This window comes from Salmo trutta, unplaced genomic scaffold, assembly GCF_901001165.1.
Source record: "Salmo trutta unplaced genomic scaffold, fSalTru1.1, whole genome shotgun sequence".
In the NCBI taxonomy this organism is placed as follows: Eukaryota; Metazoa; Chordata; class Actinopteri; order Salmoniformes; family Salmonidae; genus Salmo; species Salmo trutta.
This window is the reverse complement of record NW_021822911.1, coordinates 9,999,376-10,023,548: the sequence shown is the minus strand read 5'-3', so window position 1 is coordinate 10,023,548 and position 24,173 is coordinate 9,999,376. Positions and strand designations below refer to the sequence as shown.

The 24,173-nt window shown below is 41.1% G+C and overlaps 1 protein-coding gene across 1 annotated transcript in view; it reads right to left on the bottom strand.

The window, feature by feature from the left end:
- The window catches only part of LOC115186343 (zinc finger protein 135-like), a gene marked incomplete at both ends in the record, with an annotated part of 158,549 nt that overhangs the window by 24,022 nt on the left and 110,354 nt on the right, over positions 1-24,173 (bottom strand). Inside the window, one exon of the mRNA XM_029746014.1 lies at positions 9,273-9,284. Within this exon, the coding sequence (XP_029601874.1) occupies positions 9,273-9,284 (12 nt within the window). The remainder of the gene's footprint in view (positions 1-9,272; positions 9,285-24,173) is intronic.

Genomic DNA, 24,173 nt, shown 5'->3' with positions numbered 1-24,173 from the left:
AAAACATCCCCACAGCATGATGCTGCCACCACCATGCTTCACCGTAGGGATGGTGCCAGGTTTCCTCAAGACGTGTCACTTGGCATTCAGGCCAAAGAGTTCAATCTTGGTTTCATCAAGCCAGAGAATGTTGTTTCTCATGGTCTTAGAGTCTAACCTCCCTGGGCAAGGTGGGACGCTTGCCCAGTGGGAATCGCGTGGCGCGAAATACAAATACCTCATAAATGCTATAACTTCAATTTCTCAAACATATGACTAGTTTTACACCATTTTAAAGACAAGACTCTCGTTAATCTAACCACATTGTCCGATTTCAAAAAGGCTTTACAGCGAAAGCAAAACATTTGATTATATCAGGAGAGTACCCTGCCAAAAATAATCACACAGCCATTTTCAAAGTAAGCATATATGTCACAAAAAACCAAAACCACAGCTAAATGCAGCACTAACCTTTGATGATCTTCATCAGATGACACTCCTATGACATTGTTATACAATACAATGCATGTTTTGTTCAATCAAGTTCATATTTTATATCAAAAACAGCTTTTTACATTAGCATGTGATGTTCAGAACTAGCATACCCATCGCAAACTTCCGGTGAATTTACTAAATTACTCACGATTAACATTCAGAAAAATACATAACAATTATTTTAATAATTATAGATACAGAACTCCTTAATGCAATCGCGGTGTCAGATTTTAAAATAGCTTTTGGGCGAAAGCACATTTTGCAATAGTCTGAGTACATAGCCCGGCCCAATCACTGCTAGCTAATTTGACACCCACCAAGTTTGGCCCTCACCAAACTCAGATTTACTATAAGAAAATTGGATTACCTTTGCTGTTCTTCGTCAGAATGCACTCCCATGACTTCTACTTCAAACAACAAATGTTGTTTTTGGTTCCAAATAATTCATAGTATATCCAAATTCCGCCGTTTTGTTCATTGCGTTCAGGGTAACTATCCCAACGGTGACGTGCGAGCGTATTTCGTGACAAAAAAATTCTAAATATTCCATTACCGTACTTCGAAGGCATGTCAAACGCTGTTTAAAATCAATTTCTATGCTACTTTCTCGTAAAATAGCGATAATATTCCAACCGGGTGACGTTGTATTCATTCAAAGGCTGAAAGAAAAAAATGGAGAATTCTCATAAACGCGCATCTCCAGTGTCACTGTCCCCAGCCTTACCACTCACAAACAGAGCTGCTGTACTTCGCCCAGAGACTGCAGACATCTCATTCCACTTTCTGGCGCCTTCTGAGAGCCAAATGGAAGCCTTAGAAAATGTCACGTTACAGCAGGAGATGCTGTATTTTTGATAGAGATGCAACAGAAGGATAACAAATTGTCAGACAGGGCCTTCCTGTATGGAATCTTCTCAGGTTTTGGCCTGCCATATGAGTTCTGTTATACTCAGACACCATTCAAACAGTTTTAGAAACTTTTGTGTTTTCTATCCAAATCTACTATGTATGTGCATATTCTCGTTTCTGGGCAAGAGTAGTAACCAGTTAAATCGGGTACGTTTTTTATCCGGACGTGCAAATACTGCCCCATAGCCCCAACAGGTTTAAGGTGCCTTTTGTCAAACTCCAAGCAGGTTGTCATGTGCCTTTTACTGAGGAGTGGTTTCCGTCTGGCCACTCTACCATAAAGGTCTGATTGGTGGAGTGCTGCAGAGATGGTTGTCCTTCTGGAAGTTTCTCCTATCTCCACAGAGGAACTTGGAGCTCTGTCAGAGTGACCATCAGGTTTTTGGTCAACTCCCTGATCAAGGCCCTTGTCGCTCAGTTTGGCCGGGTGACCAGCTCTAGGAAGAGTATTCCATTTAAGAATGATGGAGGCCACTGTGTTCTTAGGGACCTTCAATGCTGCAGAATTTTTTTTGGTGCCCTTCCCCAGATCTGTGCCTCGACACAATCCTGTCTCGGAGCTCTACGGACAATTCCTTCGTCCTCATTGCTTGGTTTTTGCTCTGACATGCACTGTCAACTCTGGGACCTTATATAGACAGGTGTGTGCCTTCCAAATCATGTCCAATCAATTGAATTTACCACAGGTGGATTCTGAACAAGTTGTAGATGCATTTCAAAGATGATTAATGGAAACAGGATGCACCCGAAGCGATTTCGAGTCTCATAGCAAAGGGTCTGAATACTTAAGTAAATAAGGTATTTCTGTTTTGTACCTGTTTTCACTTTTTCATTATTGTGTGTGGATTAATGAGGATTCTATTTTTTAAATCCATTTTAAAATAAAGCTGTAACGTAACAAAATGTGTAAAAAGGGAAGGGGTGTGAACTTTCTGAATGAACTGTTTTATTTCATTTTTAAAAATGTAACCTTTATTTAACTCCCAATCATGGCCGGTTGTGACACAGCCTGGACCTCGAACCGGGGTTTCTGTAGTGACGCCTCAAGCACTGAGATACAGTGTCTTAGACACGCTGCTGCGCCACTCAGGGTCCCCCCAAAATCATGTTCTAGTGCTGTCCCCACCTAAAATAAATCTTGGTCAACCAAGAGTCGTCTTTTCTTCTACCATCGATTGGTTGAAATTGTACGTTGTATTTTTCCATATATAGACACACCCCATGTGTTTTAATAAAATCAACTCTATGTACTGAACTGGTCTGATGTTTTAAGCACGCTGCTTGATCAAATAATTAAGACACACAAATGACTGAAGGGAGCCAGAGATCAAGATAACCTAACCAGAAGGAGAGAAATTCTGCCGTTATGCTCCTTGAAGTTTCCGTTAATGGGCTACACCAGCGGTCGGCAACCTTTTCCATTTGGAGTGCCAATTTATCTGACCATTTCTACTGATCTGGTGCCAGTTATGATTTTCATATGCACATTTTCGTGGAACAGTTTCATTTAATTTATAATAGTATCTCAAGATCATTGTCTGTGATTAATCTACATTCTATCTAAATGAAAATTATACAAATCTAAAAGTAACTTTTATTGCCATTGCCAACTATGTAAAAATAGCCTACATAAAGCCAACAAATAAAAACATTGCAGCTTGCAGGTAGAAAATATCCTACAAAATCACATTGGCTACACATGGCCTGTCTACAACGAACTTGAAACATTGTATCAACTATCAACTGGGTCTGCCCAAAACTCGAGGTAACAAGCTTGCAACATTGTATAAAATATTCTCGGCCCTCAGAGTTTCCCATGCCAGTGAGTTCTGGACAGACACAGCTGTAGGCTATTTGTGCAAAGGATAAGAAGTAATCAGGTATTTTATGATGTTTCCACTGGATCAGAGAATTACATTTTTCCCTTTTATGCTGAGTGGTTATCGAAAGGGCGAGAGCTGGAAATATTTTACAAAAATAATTTGAGGAACTATTGTCATTTGCAATTGATTTTTTGACTGTATTAACTATGTTTTGTTTATTCCATGTGTAACTCTGTGTTGTTGTATGTGTCGAATTGCTATGCTTTATCTTGGCCAGGTCGCAGTTGCAAATGAGAACTTGTTCTCAACTAGCCTTCCTGGTTAAATAAAGGTGAAATTACTTTATTTTCTTTTTATTAGACTTTGTTTACTTGCTGTTTGAGGTGGAAAAAAAATATTTGAGAAGCTCCGCAACTCATTAGTGGTGGTGCATTAAGACAATCAGAAGTACTGTCAGACATCCCCAAATGGGCACATTTATAGACCTACATTTGCACACAGGCCAGGTAGACTAGTCCTACTTCTATATGCGTAATCAGGTGTGTGTCCTTATTCAACATTGACAGGAGTGTTTCAAACAAAAGACTATTAATAAATTGACAAAACTGACGCATCTTGCTGGGTCAGGTCTGGGTGGTTTGCCAGGGGTCGTTTCATTTAGTATCCATTTGGGTCGGCATGGGGAATGATTGTATTTTCCCATAGTGTTTTACCGAAGTTGACCGACTGAAAGGGAGTGTAACTTTATGACTGTTGGATTTGGGCTAAACTTTGAACATTGAGATATTAAAGACATGATAGATCAGAGGCAGAGTATATAAAGGAGTGAGATCTGTAGAAAGACAGAGTGGCTGTGGAATGTGCTGGGTGGACGGGAGGAGATGACAGGATTGGTTTAGGGAAGCGGATGGAACCTAACACTATAATTAGTGTTCCCTGAAGGAGGGAAACGAGGTGCAACACCTATTTGGCCCCACCCCTTCCTGGGTCGGTGAAGAGCCGTATTAAATTTAAGGAATAAATCCAAGCCTCACTCTCATCACCTGTGGAAGGCAGGGCTTCCAGAGAGGCGTGGATTTAATAGTATGTTGTACCTAGTTTCCCTCCTTCAGGGAACAGTAGTTAGGGTCATAACGTTACGCTTGTCATATGATGAACTTCAACTTAAATACTGGATCTTGCTGTCGGACAATTTTTTTGTATTCTGAAATGCACTCGAACTATGTATCATTTAGTGGCTCCTTATGTTACGCTGGGAAAACCGTTTTCGTGGGCACAGAAATCCTAAATCATTTCAGAGTTTGCTAAATCCAATGGTTTTTAACTGAGTCATCTTGTAATCCAAGATGGCGTAGCAGTAAGACGTGTTTGTTGTAAATGTTATGTTTTTTTCGTATTTTTTTGTATATATTGCAACATATTTCAATCTCTTGTTCCATTTTTTAATTAAATATACCTTCCAGCAACCCGCCGAGACCTTATAGCTAGAACCTCCATCAGAAGCTAACCAGCTAATTAGCTACTAGCTATTTAGTCATTGTTAGCCACTGCTAGCGGCCTTTACCTTTTTAGCTCAGACATCAGCCACTTTTAGCCTGGATAATACCTGCCAGTCTGCACAGCGCGATATCAACCCTGAGCATATCGGACTTTTTTCTCCGCTACATCACCGTATTCCTGCCGTAAGCTCTGGACCATTACACCGGATAATTGCAGCTAGCTAGCTGCCACCGAGTGGCCCAGCCTCGAAGCTAGCCTTGAGCCTGGCCAATCTCCCGGCCTGCTCAGTGGACCCTATGATCACTCGGCTACACAGCTGATGCCTCCCAGACTCTTCACTAAGATGACTAGAAGCCACTACATCACCGGATTCCTGCCGTAAGCTCTGGACCTTTGCACCGGATTGGCTATAGTGGCTAACGCCCTTGTCCTGAAGCTAGCACCAGTTAGCCTCAAGCCAGGTGCATCTCCCGGCTAGCAAACAAAATTACTCCAGCTACAATACCTCTTGCCAATTGGCCTGGACCCTTTGTCAACATGGAGCCCCGCCAATCCATCACGACTGGTCTGCCGACATAATTCCGTCTGATGTGCCCTCAACCGGCCTTTGCCAGACGTCGGTGCTCTTGTCCCGAAGCTAGCACCAGTTAGCCTCGAGCCAGGCGCATCTCGTGGCTAGCGTAGTAACGACTACCTAACGGCTTCCCTGTTTCATATATTCCTGTTCATTGGACCCTATGATCACTTGGCTACATAGCTGATGCCTGCTGGACTGTTCATTAATCACGGTACTCCATTTTGTTTATTTTGTTGATCTGTCGGCCGCAGCCTCGAACTCAGGCCCTGTGTGTAGTTAACTGACCCTCTCTGCCCATTCATCGCCATTGTCGTGTCTTTGGGCACCATTATACTGAAGACATGTTTATCAAAATAACTCCCTGCAATTATTATTACGCGATTCAACTGATTAATCGTTTAACTGTATTTAACTAGGAGATCGGGGCACCAAGGAAAATATTCAGATTACAAAGTTATAATTTTCCTAATATAACTTTCCTATATTATAACATTATATATTATATTATAGTACAGGCCGATTTATCTTCTGTTTTAAATGGTGTATTTTACCTAGCGTCAGTCTCATTACAAACGTCGTAAATTGTTGTATCTGCACGAATCCAGTCTTTACTAAGTCATCCATACATCAACTGTCTTAAAATCATTTATTTACTAAACAAAGTAATTCACAGAAAACATACAAACAGTAATTATCGTTACAAAGAAATGGTAGAGTAATGTGCCCTAGTGGGCTAAACCGGCATGGCTGGTGTCTTGTTAAACAAAGGGTCATAAAGGGCAGCTAATAAACAAACAAGGGAGTTGGGGGCAGCGGAGAAGACACCACAGAGTTGATAAATATTAACAATTGATATGCTAATCCTTTGCACATGAACGCTCACTCATTCGGGAACAATTGCAATCAATTATATTTACGCTCAGTGTGTCGTCGGGATCCTTGTTGGAGAGTTTTTGTCCTGTTGGAGAGTTTTGTCCGCATTCTCTCTCTATCTCTCGATTAGAATGGATCTTTCAAAGCGACATTCATTAATGTCGTTATAGAATGGACGTTTCGTCGGTCTCCGCGTTCGATGATATCAAATTTCTAGCTGCAGACTATTCTAGCTGCAGACTATTAATTAATATCAAAGACTTATTATGTCGGTATCGATAGTCTAAAGTTTAACCACGTGGTATGGTCAAAGTTCAGGAGAGGGATGCATGGTCAAACCTATTGGCCAACTCGTAATGGAGTGGAGGCCTGGTCTAAAGAAAGTAACCCTGGGTGGGGGTTTTATTCGGAATGACAGAAAAAGGCTGTCTCATGACGCCAGGTCTTGTCTGTGTCCCTGGGGGTGTGCCGATGACTGAGTTAAGCTTTAAACAGAAATACAATTCTATCACATTAACATCAGTACATAGCCTCTCAACATATTCCAAATAGCTTTAATCTTATTAAATCATTGTATACAACCATTTAGATGCAAGTCCCGTAGCTGAGGCTATTATATAAACCTTAGTATGGTAATATGGCACTATTGTCTCCAATGAGTATCACAAAATTGTACCAAGCGGACCAGTTCGTAGCTGGATTCTTCACCGATCTTTTATACCTTCTCCAGAACATAAATGTCGTTCGGTTCCCCAATTCTGTGAGTTGGAAGAATTTCCTTTGTCTCTCTATGAAACCCCTCTCTGTCTCAAAACTGGGCCATGCGGCAGGACATTCTCCTTTAGAATTTTACGACCCCTCTCACCACAGAAGTATAGAGGTTGGGGGATGGTGCATAGAAAAGGCCTGGTGCAGAGGGAGGGGGTTCAACTGTGTTCTCTGTACCCAGAGAGAGGGCAACGTCATGACATACCACCCTGGTGGTTTGGATCTTGTTTATCCTGCAAGTTACAAATCAACATAAAATCATGACCACGTGATGTCCTGTTGGTAGATCATCTTAGCTAGCTCTCCCAATCAACACTTGTGATTGCTTTTTGCCTCGCTTTATGTCTCTCTAATGTTAATATGCCTTGTATACTGTTGTTTAGGGTAGTTATCATTGTTTTATTTTACTGCGGAGCCCCTCGTCCCACTCAACATGCCTCAGAGAGCTCTTTTGTCCCACCTCCCACACATGCGGTGACCTCTGTGGTGGTTAATTTCTTTACTATCAAATGAGGAGAGACAATCTTCACACAAGTCAGAGTTATACTTAAACTAAATCTTTAATAATAAGAGCTTTGCAATAGCAATGACTTATCAACGATTCACCATTTTCTAATGATCTGTTGAGAGTGGCAAAACAAAAGTACAAAGATCTTTTATAGCCAAGATACACCCCTTTCAACCTACATGACGAACAACAGATACATAGAATGGTCACAAGGTTAAGATTTGTATGAAAGATATCTATACTACATAGCAGACAGCATCTGCTGTGTCAACAGTTTTCATTGTATAGACCAGTGTCTGGCCCACCTACTCCAAACTGGAGCCGTCTCTTCCTGGTACGGTATAGAACAGAACCACTAACTCATGTTCTCTGGAATGCTCTTTAGGTTTTATCACCCAAAGACATCGTAAATCACCTCTGTCAGTGTTATCTCATAGAGGCCCATCCTCAGTAGAACACACACAATAATTAACAGAATACTCTATTCTGTCGAATAAAACAACCATTATAATGCAATACAAGCATTATAACATAATCTTGCAATTTCCCTGACACCTCACCTAGCATAACTGTTGCCTCCAGAGATGCAACCTATCTAATCGTCACTCAATGCCTAGGTTTACCTCCACTGTACCCGCACCCTACCATACCCCTGTCTGTACATTATGCCTTGAATCTATCCTACCACGCCCAGAAATCTGCTCCTTTTATTCTCTGTTCCCAACGCACTAGACGACCAGTTCTGATATCCTTTAGCCGTACCCTCATCCTACTCCTCTGTTCCTCGGGTGATGTAGACGTTATCCCAGGCCCTGTGTGTCCCCAGGCACTCTCATTTGTTGACTTCTGTAACCGTAAAAGCCTTGGTTTTATGCATGTTAACATCAGAAGCCTCCTTCCTAAGTTTGTTTTACTCACTGCTTTAGCACACTCCACCAATCTTGATGTCCTTGCCGTGTCTGAATCCTGGCTTTGGAAGGCCACCAAAAATTCTGACATTTCCATCCCAAACTACAACATTTTCCATCAAGATGGAACTGCCAAAGGGGGAGGAGTTGCAATCTACTGCAGAGATGGCCTTAAAGTTCTATCATACTTTCCAGGTCTAAGCCCAAACAGTTCGAGCTTCTAGTAAAAAAATGAATCTCTCCAGAAATAAGTCTCTCACTGTTGCCGCCTGTTATAGACCCCCCTCAGCTCCCAGCTGCCCTGGACACCATATGTGAATTGATTTCCCCCATCTATCTTTAGAGTTCGTTCTGTTAGGTGACCTAAACTGGGATGCCTGGTTGTTCTTTAAAAGTAATTTCCTCACCACCTTAAATAAGCATGCCCCTTTCAAAAATTGTAAAACTAAGAACAGATATAGCCCTTGGTTCACTCCAGACCTGACTGCCCTCGACCAGCACAAAAACATCCTGTGGCGTACTGCACTAACATTGAATAATCCCCGCGATATGCAACTTTTCAGAGAAGTCGGGAACCAATACACACAGTCAGTTAGGAAAACAAAAGCTAGCTTTTTCAAACAGAAATTTGCATCCTGTAGCTCTAACTCCAAAAGGTTTTGGGACACTGTAAAGTCCATGGAGAATAAGAGCACCTCCTCCCAGCTGCCCACTGCACTGAGGATAGGAAACACTGTCACCACCGATAAATCCATGATAATCGAGAATTTCAATAAGCATTTCTCTACAGCTGGCCATGCTTTATCCTGACTACCCAACCCCGGCCAACAGCTCCCCACCCCCCATAGCATACTTTCCCAAGCCTCCCAGCTCTCTTCACCCAAATCCAGATAGCTGATGTTCTGAAAGAGTTGCAAAACCTGGACCCGTACAAATCAGCTGGGCTAAACAATCTGGACACTCTCTTTCTAAAGTTATCCGCCGCCAGTGTGGCAACCCCTATTACTAGTCTGTTCAAGCCTCTCTTTCGTTTGGTCCGAGATTCCTAAGATTGGAAAGCTTCCGCGGTCATCCCCCTCTTCAAAGGGGGTGACACTCTAGACCCAAACTGTTACAGCCTATATCATCCTGCCCTGCCTTCTAAAAGTCTTCGAAAGCCAAGTTTTACTACAGATCACTGGCCATTTCGAATCCCACCGTACCTTCTCCGCTGTGCAATCCAGTTCCAGCTGGTCCGGGTGCCACCTCAGCCACGCTCAAGGTACTAAATGATATCATAACCGCCCTCGTAGACAGTACTAGTGCATGCAGCCGTCTTCATCAACCTGGCCAAGGCTTTCTGACTCTGTCAATCACCTATTCTTATCAGCAGACTCACAGCCTTGGTTTTCTCAAATGACTGACTCCCTGGTTTACCAACTGCTTCTCAGACAGAGTTCAGTGTGTTCCTTGATGGAACAGGCTATTGTACAACACACAGAGCTATTTTCCTTTATTTGTTGTTAGGTGAAGTTATGGGTCCTACAGTAGTCTATTGTTGTTGGTTAGGTGAAGTTATGGGTCCTACAGTAGTTCTATGTTGTTGTTAGGTGAAGTTATGGGTCCTACAGTAGGTCTATGTTATTGTTATGGGTCCTACAGTAGGTCAATGTGTTAGGTGAAGTTATGGGTCACTACAGTAGGTCTATGTTTATTGTTAGGTGAAGTTATGGGTCCTACAGTAGGGCTATGTTATTGTTAGGTGAAGTTATGGGTCCTACAGTAGGTCTATGTTGTTAGGTGAAGTTATGGGATCTACAGTAGGTCTATGTTGTTGTTGTTAGGTGAAGTTATGGGTCCTACAGTAGGTCTATGTTATTGTTATGGGTCCTACAGTAGGTCAATGTTGTTAGGTGAAGTTATGGGTCCTACAGTAGGTCTATGTTATTGTTATGGGTCCTAGAGTAGGTCTATGTTATTGTTATGGGTCCTACAGTAGGTCTATGTTATTGTTATGGGTCCTACAGTAGGTCTATGTTATTGTTATGGGTCCTACAGTAGGTCTATGTTATTGTTATGGGTCCTAGAGGACACTATGTATGTCATGCAACAACAACCAAAGTGCTTCTTCGTTCATTACATAGGTATATTTGTTGTTAGGTGAAGTTATGGGCCAATTTGGCAAACAGTGTGCAAACCCTCATTGTCAGGCTGATGGAAAAGCCAAAGAGCATTTTACTGGTTGAAGTGTTTTTTAAGTACAAAGCGTTTGATTTGCAATGATGACACTAACATTATCTTAAGCAGGACATTCAAACGAGCCTTACAATTATAATCTAAAGTAGTGTGAAATGTACTCATAAGCTACCTGTAAATGGAAGTTACTCCCCTGAGGTTTCCCATATTCACATTCAGAATACATGGTGAAAAGCTAAAATCTTTGCTCACCATTTTTGCTCCTGGCAGATATACTACATCCATAACTATCGGTTTCCTCATTAGCAAGGAGGAGTTTCTACAACCAAATTGCATGTGCATCGCCCTCGTGCCGCAATTTTATTAAACACAGAAAGGGGCCTATATTGGAGACCAAAGGTCGTCTGGCACACTGCTTAGAGTTTCAACAACATGAGTAACTCATTTATCGTCTTAGATGTTACTACTAATGTGAAAACAAGACAAAATATGACTGTTCTTGCTCATTTTAAGACAAATGTCAAATAATCATTACATTCATTACAGACGTCAATTGTTGTACAACATCATGGCTACGCTGTTGGCATCACTTTTTTACAGTGGATTTTCCGCTGTTGTGGCTTTTAACCATGCTGTCTGACTTGTTGTTCACACAAGGAGTGAGACGGACCTACCGTGGGTCCTCATGGGGAGCCTCAACAACCTCGTGATGCGGACAAGGGCAGAGAGGAAGAGTCTCTCCACATTAGCACAGCCTCAACGAAACACCACAAGATCCACAGGGAAGAAACCTTACTGCTGCTCTGACTGTGGGAAAAGATTCACCACCTCATCAGGCATGAAAATTCATCAGAGAATCCACACAGGAGAGAAACCTTATAGCTGTGGTCAATGTGGGAAGAGTTTTGATACATCTAGCCATCTTATTGTACACCAAAGAACACACACAGGAGAGAAACCGTATAGCTGTACTCAATGTGGGAAGAGCTTTAGTCATTCAAACAGCCTGATATCACACCAGAGAACACACACAGGAGAAGAAATCTTATAGCTGTGATGAATGTGGGATAGTTTTACAACATCGCGTATACTGACTCTTCACCAGAGAATACACACAGGAGAGAAACCTTATAGCTGTACTCAATGTGGGAGGAGTTTTACTCAATCACCCAGCCTGATATCACACCAGAGAACACACACAGGAGAGAAACCTTTTAACTGTGCTCAATGTGGGAAGAGTTTTACTAGGTCAACCGGCCTGATATCACACCAGAGAACACACACAGGAGAGAAACCTTATAGCTTTGATGAATGTGGGAAGAGTTTTGTTTTATCTAACAGTCTGACTAAACACCGGAGAACACACACAGGAGAGACACCTTATAGCTGTGATGAATGTGGGAAGAGTTTTGTTACATCTAACAGTCTGACTAAACACCGGAGAACACACACAGGAGAGAAACCATATAGCTGTGTTCAATGTGGGAAGAGCTTTACTGAGTCTAGCTGTCTGACTAAACACCAGAGAAAACACACAGGAGAGAAGCCTTTTAGCTGTAATCAATGTGGGAAGAGTTTTACTCAGTCAACCAGCCTGATATCACACCAGAGAAAACACACACAGGAGAGAAATCTTATAGCTGTGCTCAATGTGGGAAAGTGTTTTACTACGTCTAGCAAGCGGACTACACACCATAAACAACAGAGGAAAACCTCAGCTGTGATCAGTGTGACCAGAGATAATCTGATAAAATACCTCAATCAATGAATTCATGTCAAATGTTTTAACATTGTAGGAGTATTTAATGATGTCACAATGTAGAATGTTTTAATATTGTAGTAGGAGTAATTTAATGATGTCACAATGTAGAACCCTAAACGTTTGTCCCCTGTTCTATTGATTTCAACATGATATGGATATTAGCCTCAGGGGGAAAATCCAGGCTCTGAATTGGAAGAGTTACTATTTATGAGATTTAACAAAAAGTGACTAACAAAAATAGAGTTGTGTTACACTTACCATGTTGGTGACCCACTTGAATCAAAATGTATCTGGCTGTTTTCTACAAATTGTCCTCTAACCAGGGATGTACACATTATTCCCAGATTCCGTGTGGTTTTTGAGCTGTTAGTTTAACAGGACGTGCAACCTCATCTCCCTCCTCTCGGCACAATTGATTTTAGTGATGAGTTATGACAAATAAGTGTTGTGTTCCTTTGTTTAGCGACCCCTAAATGTATCACTCCAAAATGTAGCTGACTGTCTTTGGCAGGTTGTCCTCTAACCAGTGAGGTAAAATATATCTCCCATTTCCATGTGTTTTTTTAGTTGTGTTAGTTTCAACATCCCGTACAACCTGATTTCCCCCCTAATCGATATCAGTGATTTATTGCTACTTGTCAAAACAACAGCGTTTTTGGTGCTTGTACAGTTTATAAGTTGCTTGTTTTAATAATACAAGTAATATGATTATTGTGGCAGATGTTTGTGTAAGCAGTGTGGCCCATTTTATGTTTAGGTTTTCAATATATCACAAACTGTTTCTGCATATTGGTTATTGATTTGTACATGTTAAAACTGTTTTGACATTGGGGCTATCCCACCGAGAAAAATGTAATTGAAAATACTTGAAAAAAGGACTATGCAACCAAATATTTATTATGCAACCAACTGACAATTTTTGGTACATTATATTGACATTGTTGCCCTGCTATTAAATATCATGGTTCATTCTCAGATGTGCCACCCAAATGTACTAGAGCATGACATTGGAGACTGGGCCCCCGATCCAACAACATGCCTATCTAGTTGAACCTGAAAAAGAGAGAGAAGCTCTGTAGTGAGGTGGAAAGTTACTACGGATATTGCAGGAGTTTTCCTCTTGAAATCAGACATGTCTTGGTAAGGACAACTTGGTTGCTGATTGTGGGCAGTTAAAAAGATTTGCGTTAGCCAGTGTGTTGCCATTGATTACAATTATTTTGACTGGTTTTCCGTATTGGAGATGAGTTTTATCTCTTATTCTTTTCCGTATTTTCGTTCCAAGGGACCAGAGTTCTAGAAAGCTAGTGGGAAAAAAATATAAAAAATTTGTTCCAGAAGCTAGTGAGTTTTAGGAAGAGGAGAGTTCTAGAAGCTAGTGGGTTTTAGGAAGACCAGAGTTCTAGAAGCTAGTGAGTTTTAGGAAGACAAGGTTTTTTTCTTGTTTTTAATTGTTGACAGCCAGTAGACACCATGTTTATATTGGTGAAGGTGAAGCATTGTAGTTGATTATAATGTGAAATTGAAGTTGTTTTCTGTTGGTGGTAAGCAAACTTTTAAGGTGTTAGTCTTTGGTTTTTCCATTTTGTTTTGAGGTTGGACTTTAGCACGTCTAGCTCGTTAGCACGTCTAGCTCGTTAGCACGTCTAGCTCGTTAGCACGTCTAGCTCGTTAGCACGTCTAGCTCGTTAGCACGTCTAGCTCGTTAGCACGTCTAGCTCGTTAGCACGTCTAGCTCGTTAGCACGTAGGACGCACTGATTGGTGTCACCTCGTTAGTCAGTATGTGTTACACCTGTGCTGGCTTGTCCATCTCGTTAGTGGGAAGGTGTTTCACCTGAGCTGGTCCAGGTTCTATTTAAGAGTGTCTGGCCCAGTGCTCCAGTTGTCTTGATACATGTGGAGAGTCAACACCTTTAGTTGCTCCACCTTTTTGGTTTGCTTCCTGTCTTTAAGTTTGTGTGGGATTTTCTTTTGTTTGCCTCTTCTTGGGCAGATATAGTGGGTCTCATGGGGTGATTGGTAGAAAGAACAGATGACTCTTGGTTGACCAAGATGTATTTTAGTTGGGGACAGTACTAGAACATGATTTTGGGGCTCCAGAGTGGCACAGCGGACACTGCATCTCAGTGCTTGAGGCGTCACTACAGACACCCTGGTTCAAATCTAGGCTGTATCACAACCGGCCGTGATTGGGAGTCCCATAGAGTTCCATAGGGCGGCGCACAATTGGCCCAGCGGCGTACAGGGTCGGCAGTCATTGTAAATAAGAATTTGTTCTTAACTGACTTGCCTAGTTAAATAAAGGTTACATTTAAATACATTTTTAAAAAGTGTTTCATGACAAACCATTTTTTACAAATCCGTCAAGGCACCAACTTTGAGAAGGGTTTAAAACAAAGGTTTCAAACCAATTCATGAATGTAACTGAATCTAGGTATGTCTTGCCTTTAATGTAAGGGCATGAAAAACAACTGGCTGAATATTATACAATGACTTATCAACAGCTCTAACAATTTGACCCCACAGGAAATCTACACTGGCAGTTATAGAATATACTATAAAGCCTAGAAACCTGGTTAAATATTAGACATCATGGATGAATTCTAGAATATACTATAGCCTAGAAACCTGGTTAAACCATCATTATGACATCATGGATGAATTCTAGAATTACTATATATCCTAGAAACCTGGTTAAACTATCATTATGACATCATGGATGAATTCTAGAATATACTATATATCCTAGAAACCTGGTTAAACTATCATTATGACATCATGGATGAATTCTAGAATATACTATATAGCCTAGAAACCTGGTTAAACTATCATTATTTGAAAATAAGGGAGAGCCTCTCGGAGCTCAGATGCAAAAATGTAATATCCAACGTTTCGACAGCCAAGCTGTCTTCATCAGGGTATGGTCACAAACACTGCGAGATGACTCGTTTATATAGTGTCAAAAGACACACAGGTGTCTGTAATCATGGCCAAGTGTGGCCTAATATCATTGGTTCATTCTCAAATATAAAAATGGCATACAAAGAACAGCATACAAAAGAACAAATGGATAGCATACGATCGTAGATTCATTTTAGACTACACAAGCTAACAAACAATTACAATGGCAAAGTCACAATAATCACGAGAATGGCTTAACCTGTCTGGGGCAGGGGGCAGTATTTTGACATCTGGATGAAAAGCGTGCCGTAGTAAACTGCCTACTATTCAGGCCCAGAAGGTAGGATATGCATATTATTAGTAGATTCAGATAGAAAATACTCTGAAGTTTCTAAAACTGTTTGAATGATGGCTATGAGTATAACAGAACTCATTTGGCAGGCAATCTGATGCTTGTTGTCTTTTCAAGTCATTGCTATCTAACACACAGTGACTTAGGGTTCATTTTGCACTTCCTAAGGCTTCCACTAGATGTCAACAGTCTTTAGAAAGTTGTTCGAGCCTTCTATGGTGAACAGAGAGCAAACAAAGGAAGTTGGAAGTTGTTGACTCAGGAGTGGACATGAATTCAGTGGTGCGCATTCACGTGAGAGGTAGCTGTGTTCCATAACATTTTTCAAGACATTGGAATCGTCCGAATGGAATATTATTGAAGTTTTATGTTAAAAAGGCCCTAAAGATTGATGCTATACAACGTTTGACATGTTTCTACGAACGTAAATAGAACTGTTTTTGACTTTTTGGCGTGAAATGTTCTGCGCGCTTCCTACATTTGGAGTAGCTTACTGAACGCGCAAACAACAAGGAGGTATTTGGACATAAATTATGGACTTTATCGAACAAAACAACATTTATTGTGGACCTGGGATTCCTGGAAGTGCCTTCTGATGAAGATCATCAAAGGTAAGTGAATATTTATAATGTCGATTTATAATTTAGATATGAGTCCAAAATGGTATCTGTATTGCTGGTTTGGTTTTGTGAGCGCCGTACTCAGATTATTGCAAAGTGTGATTTCCCCCGTGAAGCTTTTTGAAATCTGTCCATAGCGGTTGCGTAAAGGAGATGTTACCTATAATTCTTTGAAACACAGGTTTAATATTTTATCAACGTTTTATGAGGAGTATTTTTTAAATTGTTGTGCTCATTCACCGGAAGTTTTGGAGGCAAAATATTTTCGGAACATCACGCGCCAATGTAAATGGGGGTTTTGGATTAATAGATGAACTTTAATCGAAACAAAACATACATGTATTGTGTAACATGAGTCCTTGGAGTGTCTCTGATGAAGATCATCAAAGGTTTAGTGCTTAATTTTAGCTGTATTTCTGGTTTTGTGATGTCTTTCCTTGCTAGGAAAATTGCTGTGTGGCTTTTCTTGTTTAGGTGGTGTCCTAACATAATCTAATCTTTTTGCTTTCACCCGTAAAGTATTTTGAAATCGGATACTGTGGGTTGGATTAACAAGAAGTTTATCTTTAAAATTGGTGTAAAATAGTTGTATGTTTGAGAAATTTGAATCATGAGATTTTTGCTGTTTTGAATTTGCCTCCCTGCTATTTCACTGGCTGTTGGGAGTGTGACCCGCAGGTGGGACGCTAGCGTCCCACATACCCCAGAGAAGTTAAGATCAAAGTCTATGTTGAGACCGAAGGGTGCAAGGGTCTTTAAGGTAAAGATCCAGGCAGTCTCTCGTTTTAACAATAAATTATCAAGGTCACCACATGTTCGATGCCAATATAACGCAGAGACGAAATCAAGTGGTTTGCTTCCAAAAAAAGTGGGCTGCATCATGGATAGCCAGTCTTGTATTCATAGCGTAGTGAATTCAGGTAGTAGCCCTGAGCTTAACATCAAACCTGGGTCCAGCGACTGTCAAGCCAACACCTTTTAAACTGTTACACACCAAGATGTCTGAACTTCAGGAACGAGGTCTCTAGGTGTTGGGTTACGGTTTCTACAATAGCTTTCTCTAGTGAATTTGAGAGTGGTTACATTTCTCCAGCCCCCATCCCTCACTGTTTACCAAACCAAGCCTCTGAGCAGCCATTTTGTTGCTGTTTAAAAAAATAAAAAACTCTCAACCCAGGAATCTGCAGTTCAAACAATAACAATCTGTCATTCCACCACTGTTTTGGTAATAAGATGATTATGGGTGGAGGAAATGTAACTACAGACAGACGACCTCTGGATACAAGGACTGACCATCCATGATACACATTATAGTTTTACCATGTTGAGGCTATACAGTGTTGATTTACATTGTTTTCTAGACATTGGAGTAAAAAAATATTATTTGGGGATCTGATTGGGGTACAACAGTTGAACTAAGCTCATGGGCATGTGTTATATTCTTCAAGAATCAATGGCAATAAATAACTAATATAAAAGTCCGAATATGGATGTAGCTATTGCAGATTTCCGCTTTAAACACCACACATCAGTTCAACAACTGGCAGAGTTTGTGCCTCTGTATTTAAGACAGTACTTACTAGTGTTAATCAGGGAACGGTTTCTCAAACCATCTTATGGCTAATTTCATCGTTAGAACCATTGACGCCTTAAGATGCGTTTGGGAAATCGGGCCCAGAGGTCCAGTTTCCACCTCCTTTCTCTGATGTAACAGTCATCTCCTCCTCATCCTCTTTCACTCCTAAACTAACTGCATCCTCCTCTTCTTTTACTGTAACAGTCCTCCTCCTCTTTCACTCTGAACGCGTCTTTTCTTCTTTCACAGTAATGGCCTCACCCTCTACTTCTTGTTTTAACTGTGATGTTCTCTTCTTTAGCAGGAGAGTAGCTCAGTGGCCGCATGGTCGGGAATGTTAGCTAGCTAGGCTAAGTGCTAAACTTAACCAGCCCGCTGGATGAATAATAACAACAACACCGTAAATATGAAGTTAAATCGGATAACTAACTAGACGACAGAAGTGGGTTTAAAACACAGTGGCTAATATACACGAAAGCGTCTAAAGAGCTTTATTGGTTCGGCTATTTTGTCTAGCAAACTACCGAGGAGGCTTAATAACTGTTACTGCTACTGCTGGTTGAAAGAAGAGTTCTGTCCACTAGATATACGTCACACCAACAGCATCGCCTTAAATTCCCAGACCGCCATCTGCTGACTGGAGTGGGTAACGCAGTTCAGTAAAATGTACATTTTATTTTCAGACAACAAGTTAAAGTGTAGGAAGCATGAGTTTTTTACTCACCAGTGTAACAACACAGTGTGGTTAAAGACTTAGTAACTGAGCTGTAGTCACGATCTGGTTTCCTATAAGTACAAACAGTTATGTTTTTGCGTTGTTACATATTTCTTAAACTTATTTCCGGATATCTTCTAAACTACCCACAATGCACTATGTGCTACAGAGTTTGTATGCTAGCTCGGTATCTAGCTCCGCTTGTAAACGTCAGCCACACCTCATGCTTTCATATACTGTGTGGTTTGATATCTAGTGGGAACGCATTAGCACGGTAGACTCTGCTGCCTTGTTGTCAGTAGGGATGTTACTTTGATACCGAGCTACGAGGCCTGCGTCCAAATCGCTAAGCAGTAAACCTCAAAGCAGTGTACCGATGCCTGTATCACTTTATCAGCAGCATGTCATCAATGGCGTCTGAAGCTTCATTTCAATCAAACAACGACCTGATTGGTTTGGTATTGGGCTTGTTCGACATTGCAGGCGACTGCCGACTGACTGATCTACAAATTCCCTGGTGCTGCTGTTGAAAGAAGCGTTCCGTCCACTACATTATACGTCACACTAGCATCTCCTTAAAGCCCCACATGATGTATTGTTACACCATGTAGGAGGCAGTATAGACCTAGTCTGTTCATTATATACATCTACATGATGTATTGTTACAGCCATGTAGGAGCAGTATAGACCTAGTCTGTTCATTATATACATCCTACATGATGTATTGTTACACCATGTAGGAGCAGTATAGACCTAGTCTGTTCATATATACATCTACTGATGTATTGTTACACCATGTAGGAGCAGTATGATCTAGTCTGTTCATTATATACATCTACATGATGTATTGTTACACCATGTAGGAGCGTAAGACCTAGTCTGTTCATTATATACATCTACATGATGTACTGTTACACCATGTGGAGCAGTATAGACCTAGTCTGTTCATTATATACATTCTACATGATGTATTGTTACTCCCTGTAGTAGCAGTATAGACCTAGTCTGTTCAATATATACAGCTACATGATGTATTGTTACTCCATTAGGAGCAGTATAGACCTGAGTCTGTTCATTATATACATCTACATGATGATTGTTACACCATGTAGGATCAGTATAGACCTAGTCTGTTCATTATATACATCTACATGATGTATTGTTACACCATGTAGAGCAGTATAGACCTAGTACTGTTCATTATATACATCACATGATGTATTGTTACACCATGTGGAGCAGTATAGACCTAGTCTGTTCATTATATCATCTACATGATGTATTGTTACACCATGTAGGAGCAGTATAGACCTAGTCTGTTCATTATATACATCTACATGATGTATTGTTACCCAACAAAGCAGTATAGACCTACAGTAGCTGGCTACTTATTTAGAATTGGGTTGACTGAATGAAACGTCTTAAATGTTCTGTAGTAAAAAAAAAAAAATATTTCGCACTAATCAATCACCACATTCAGGTCTTTGTAATGTCTCAATATAATGGTATTTATTAATTAAATCCATGTAAATAATCTTTGTCTGAAATAAAATCTGATCCTCAAATGCGTTTCCCTCCAGTCAGCAGACGGCGATGTGCGTCTTTCAGGCGATGCTGCAGCGTGACGTATAATCTAGTGGACGGTTCTTCGATAACAGCTCGTCAACCAACCCTCGGTAGCTTGCTAGCCAACATAGCCGAAGAGTTCAAGATATTTATACGCTTTCGGTCTATATTACCTACTGTGTTTTAGACACACTTCTGTCGTATCTACTTGTTAACCTATTAATTTAATATTACGTCTTTTTATTAGTCAGCTATAGTAGCTGGCTGGTTAAGTTAGCATTAGCCTAACCGCTAATGATAGCTAGCTAGCTAAAATCCCCGGAACATGAGCTCCCTAAACTACTCCCCTCCTGTTAGAGAAGGGAGGTCTGCTGGACGGAGAAAGAAGCTCTGGGGCTGAACATTGTCGTGAAAGAGGAGAAGGAAGAGGAGGATGTTACAGTAAAACAAGAGTAGAGGGTGAGGCTGTACAGTGAAAGAAGAAAGAGAAGACGTTTCAGTTAAACAAGAGGAAGAAGAGGATGATGCTGTTTTTGGAGTGAAGAAGGAAGGAGAGATTACTGTCACATTGGAAGATGAAAGAGGAGGAGACAGGAGATCTGAGTAACACCAGTAAGTACCCACCCAGCCTTCAATTAGTTTTTAACTTTGGATATTCGGAGTTGGCTCGTCAATACCCTCTTCAACGGAGGGTCCTTGGATGATGACTGATATGTCTAGAATCAGACGTCGTAGAGAACAAGCTACCCCTTGTTTCTCGTTCCGTTTCCAAAAAGTGACTTAACATATATATTGAGAGGGGTCTTATCTGCTGACCGCAGACTGGGGGGCCACGGCATGTAGTGATTTTAATGTAGTGATGTTTACTACACACCGTGACCCCCATAGAGCCATGTAGAGTTGGGTTGGCTCACCAAACAGTATGGATATACTGACAAGATGTCTCTCCGTCCTGACAAGGGGAGTCGTTTGTCCACAAAGCTGCACTGTGGGTTGTCTCGCTCCCAGCCTATCCTGTCTTTGATTGGTGGATACATCTTATTATTGTAATCTATTGTTTAATTCTATGAGGTTGTTGACGTCAACCGCCTGTATTCAATGGAGAGAGATGCTAAGCTACTAGCATGAATATGCATAGCGATCTGGAGACAACTCCTATAGTGTTTTATCAAAGTTGGTCGGTATGTCACGTGTCCACATAACAACTTAATCATTACGAAACTTCTGTTAGATCAATAAACCTCACGTAGCAAATAAGCCATTCATTTTGTTGTTGACCAAATTCAACACTTTCCACATTGGGTTGATAATTGTTTCCACTTGGATCAACCTACGGTAACCTACTGGCATGACCTAGAGAGTTACAACCTCTGTAACCTACTGGCATGACCTAGAGAGTTACAACCTACTGTAACCTACTGGCATGACCTAGAGAGATACAACCTGCTGTACCTACTGGCATGACCTAGAGAGTTACAACCTACTGTAACCTACTGGCATGACCTAGAGAGATACAACCTACTGTAGCCTACTGGCATGAACCTAGAGAGTTACAACCTACTTTAACCTACTGGCATGACCTAGAAGTTACAACCTACTTAACCTACTGGCATGACCTAGAGAGTTACAACCTACTGTAACCTACTGGCATGACCTAGAGAGATACAACCTACTGTAACCTACTGACATGACCTAGAGAGTTACAACCTACTGTAACCTACTGGCATGACCTAGAGAGTTTACAACCTACTGTAGCTTACTGGCATGACCTAGAGAGTTACAACCTACTGTAACCTACTGGCATGACCTAGAGAGATACAACCTACTGTAGTCTACTGGCATGACCTAGAGAGTTACAACCTGCTGTAACCTACTGGCATGACCTAGAGAGTTACAACCTACTGTAACCTACTGACATGACCTAGAGAGATACAACCTACTGTAACCTACTGGCATGACCTAGAGAGTTACAACCTACTGTAGCCTACTGGCATGATCTAGAGAGTTACAACCTACTGTAGCCTACTGGCATGATTCTAGAGAGTTACAACCTACTGTAGCTTACTGGCATGACCTAGAGAGTTACAACCTACTGTAGCCACTGGCATGACCTAGAGAGATACAACCTACTGTAACCTACTGGCATGACCTAGAGAGATACAACCTACTGTAACCTACTGGCATGACCTAGAGAGATACAACCTACTGTAGCCTACTGACATGACCTAGAGAGATACAACCTACTGTAGCCTACTGGCTGGCATGACTTAGAGAGATACAACCTACTGTAGCCTACTGGCATGACCTAGAGAGATACAACCTACTGTAACCTACTGGCATGACCTAGAGAGTTACAACCTACTTAACCTACTGGCATGACCTAGAGAGTTCCAACCTACTTTAAACCTACTGGCATGACCTAGAGATGTTACAACCTACTGTAACCTACTGGCTGGCCTAGAGAGATACAACCTACTGTAACCTACTGACATGACCTAGAGAGTTACAACCTACTGTAACCTACTGGACATGACCTAGAGAGTTACAACCTACTGTAACCTATTGGCATGACCTAGAGAGATACAACCTACTGTAACCTACTGGCATGACCTAGAGAGATATAACCTACTGTCGTCTAATGGCATGACCTAGAGAGGTACAACCTGCTGTACCTACTGGTATGACTAGAGAGTTACAACCTACTGTAACCTACTGACATGACCTAGAGAGATACAACCTACTGTAACCTACTGGCATGACCTAGAGAATTACAACCTACTGTAGCTTACTGGCATGACCTAGAGAGTGACAACCTACTGTAGCCACTGGAATGACCTAGAGAGATACACCTACTGTAACCTACTGGCATGGACCTAGAGAGATACAACCTACTGTAACCTACTGGCATGACCTAGAGAGATACAACCTACTGTAGCCTACTGACATGACCTAGAGAGATACAACCTACTGTAGCCTACTGGCTGGCATGACCTAGAGAGATACAACCTACTGTAGCCTACTGGCATGACCTAGAGAGATACAACCTACTGTAGCCTACTGGCATGACCTAGAGAGTTACAACCTACTGTAACCTACTGGCATGACCTAGAGAGTTACAACCTACTGTAACCTACTGGCATGACCTAGAGAGTTACAACCTACTGTAACCTACTGGCATGACCTAGAGAGATACAACCACTGGTAAACTTTTTTTCACACTTTTATGGGGTATTGTGATGTCTTTGTGAGGTATTGTCTGAAATGCAGGGTGTGAATGCATGTTGTTGTATGTTCTAGGGCTGTCCCAGATATTTAAAAAAAAATGTATTTTCTTTCAACCAATTGATTGGTTGAAATGTTATGACGTGTATTTTTCATAGACACACCCCATGTGTTTAATAAAATCAACTGTATGTGTGGAACTTGAACTGATGCTTCAAGCGTTTGATTAAATAATTAACACACAATGACTTTGGGAAGCCAGAGATCAATATAACCAGAAGAAAATAACCAATTCCCGACCTGCTGCTGGCCTTTGTAAATTCTGACGTTATGCTCCTGAAGTTTCCGGTAAAATAGGCAAACATATTCCATTTCCGTTTGATGTACCAATTTATCTGACCATTTCTACCGATCTGCGTGCCAGATATGAACAAGTTACAACACCTGTTTGGCCCCTCCCCTTCCTGGGTCAGTGAAGTGAGGTATTACATTTAAGGAACAAATCCAAGCCTCACGCTCATCACCTGTGGAAGGCAGGGCTTCCAGCGAGGCGTGGATTTAATAGTATGTTGTACCTAGTTTCCCTCCTTCAGGGAACAGTAGTTATAGTCATAACATGTGGATTTAATAGTATGTTGTACCTAGTTTCCCTCCTTCAGGGAACAGTAGTTATAGTCATAACGTTAAGCTTGTCATATGATAAACTTAAATACTGGATCTTGCTGTCGGACAGATTTTTGTATTCAGGTCTCTGAAATGCTCTCTAACTACGTAACATTTAGTGTCTCCTTATGTTACGCTGGGAAAACAGTTTTCATGGGCACAGAAATCCTAAATCATTTCAGAGTTTGCTAAATCCAATGGTTCTAACCAAGAGTCACCTTAACTTTATTGACAACACCCAAATGGATACTGTCATTAATGTGGATCTTCAATAATTAC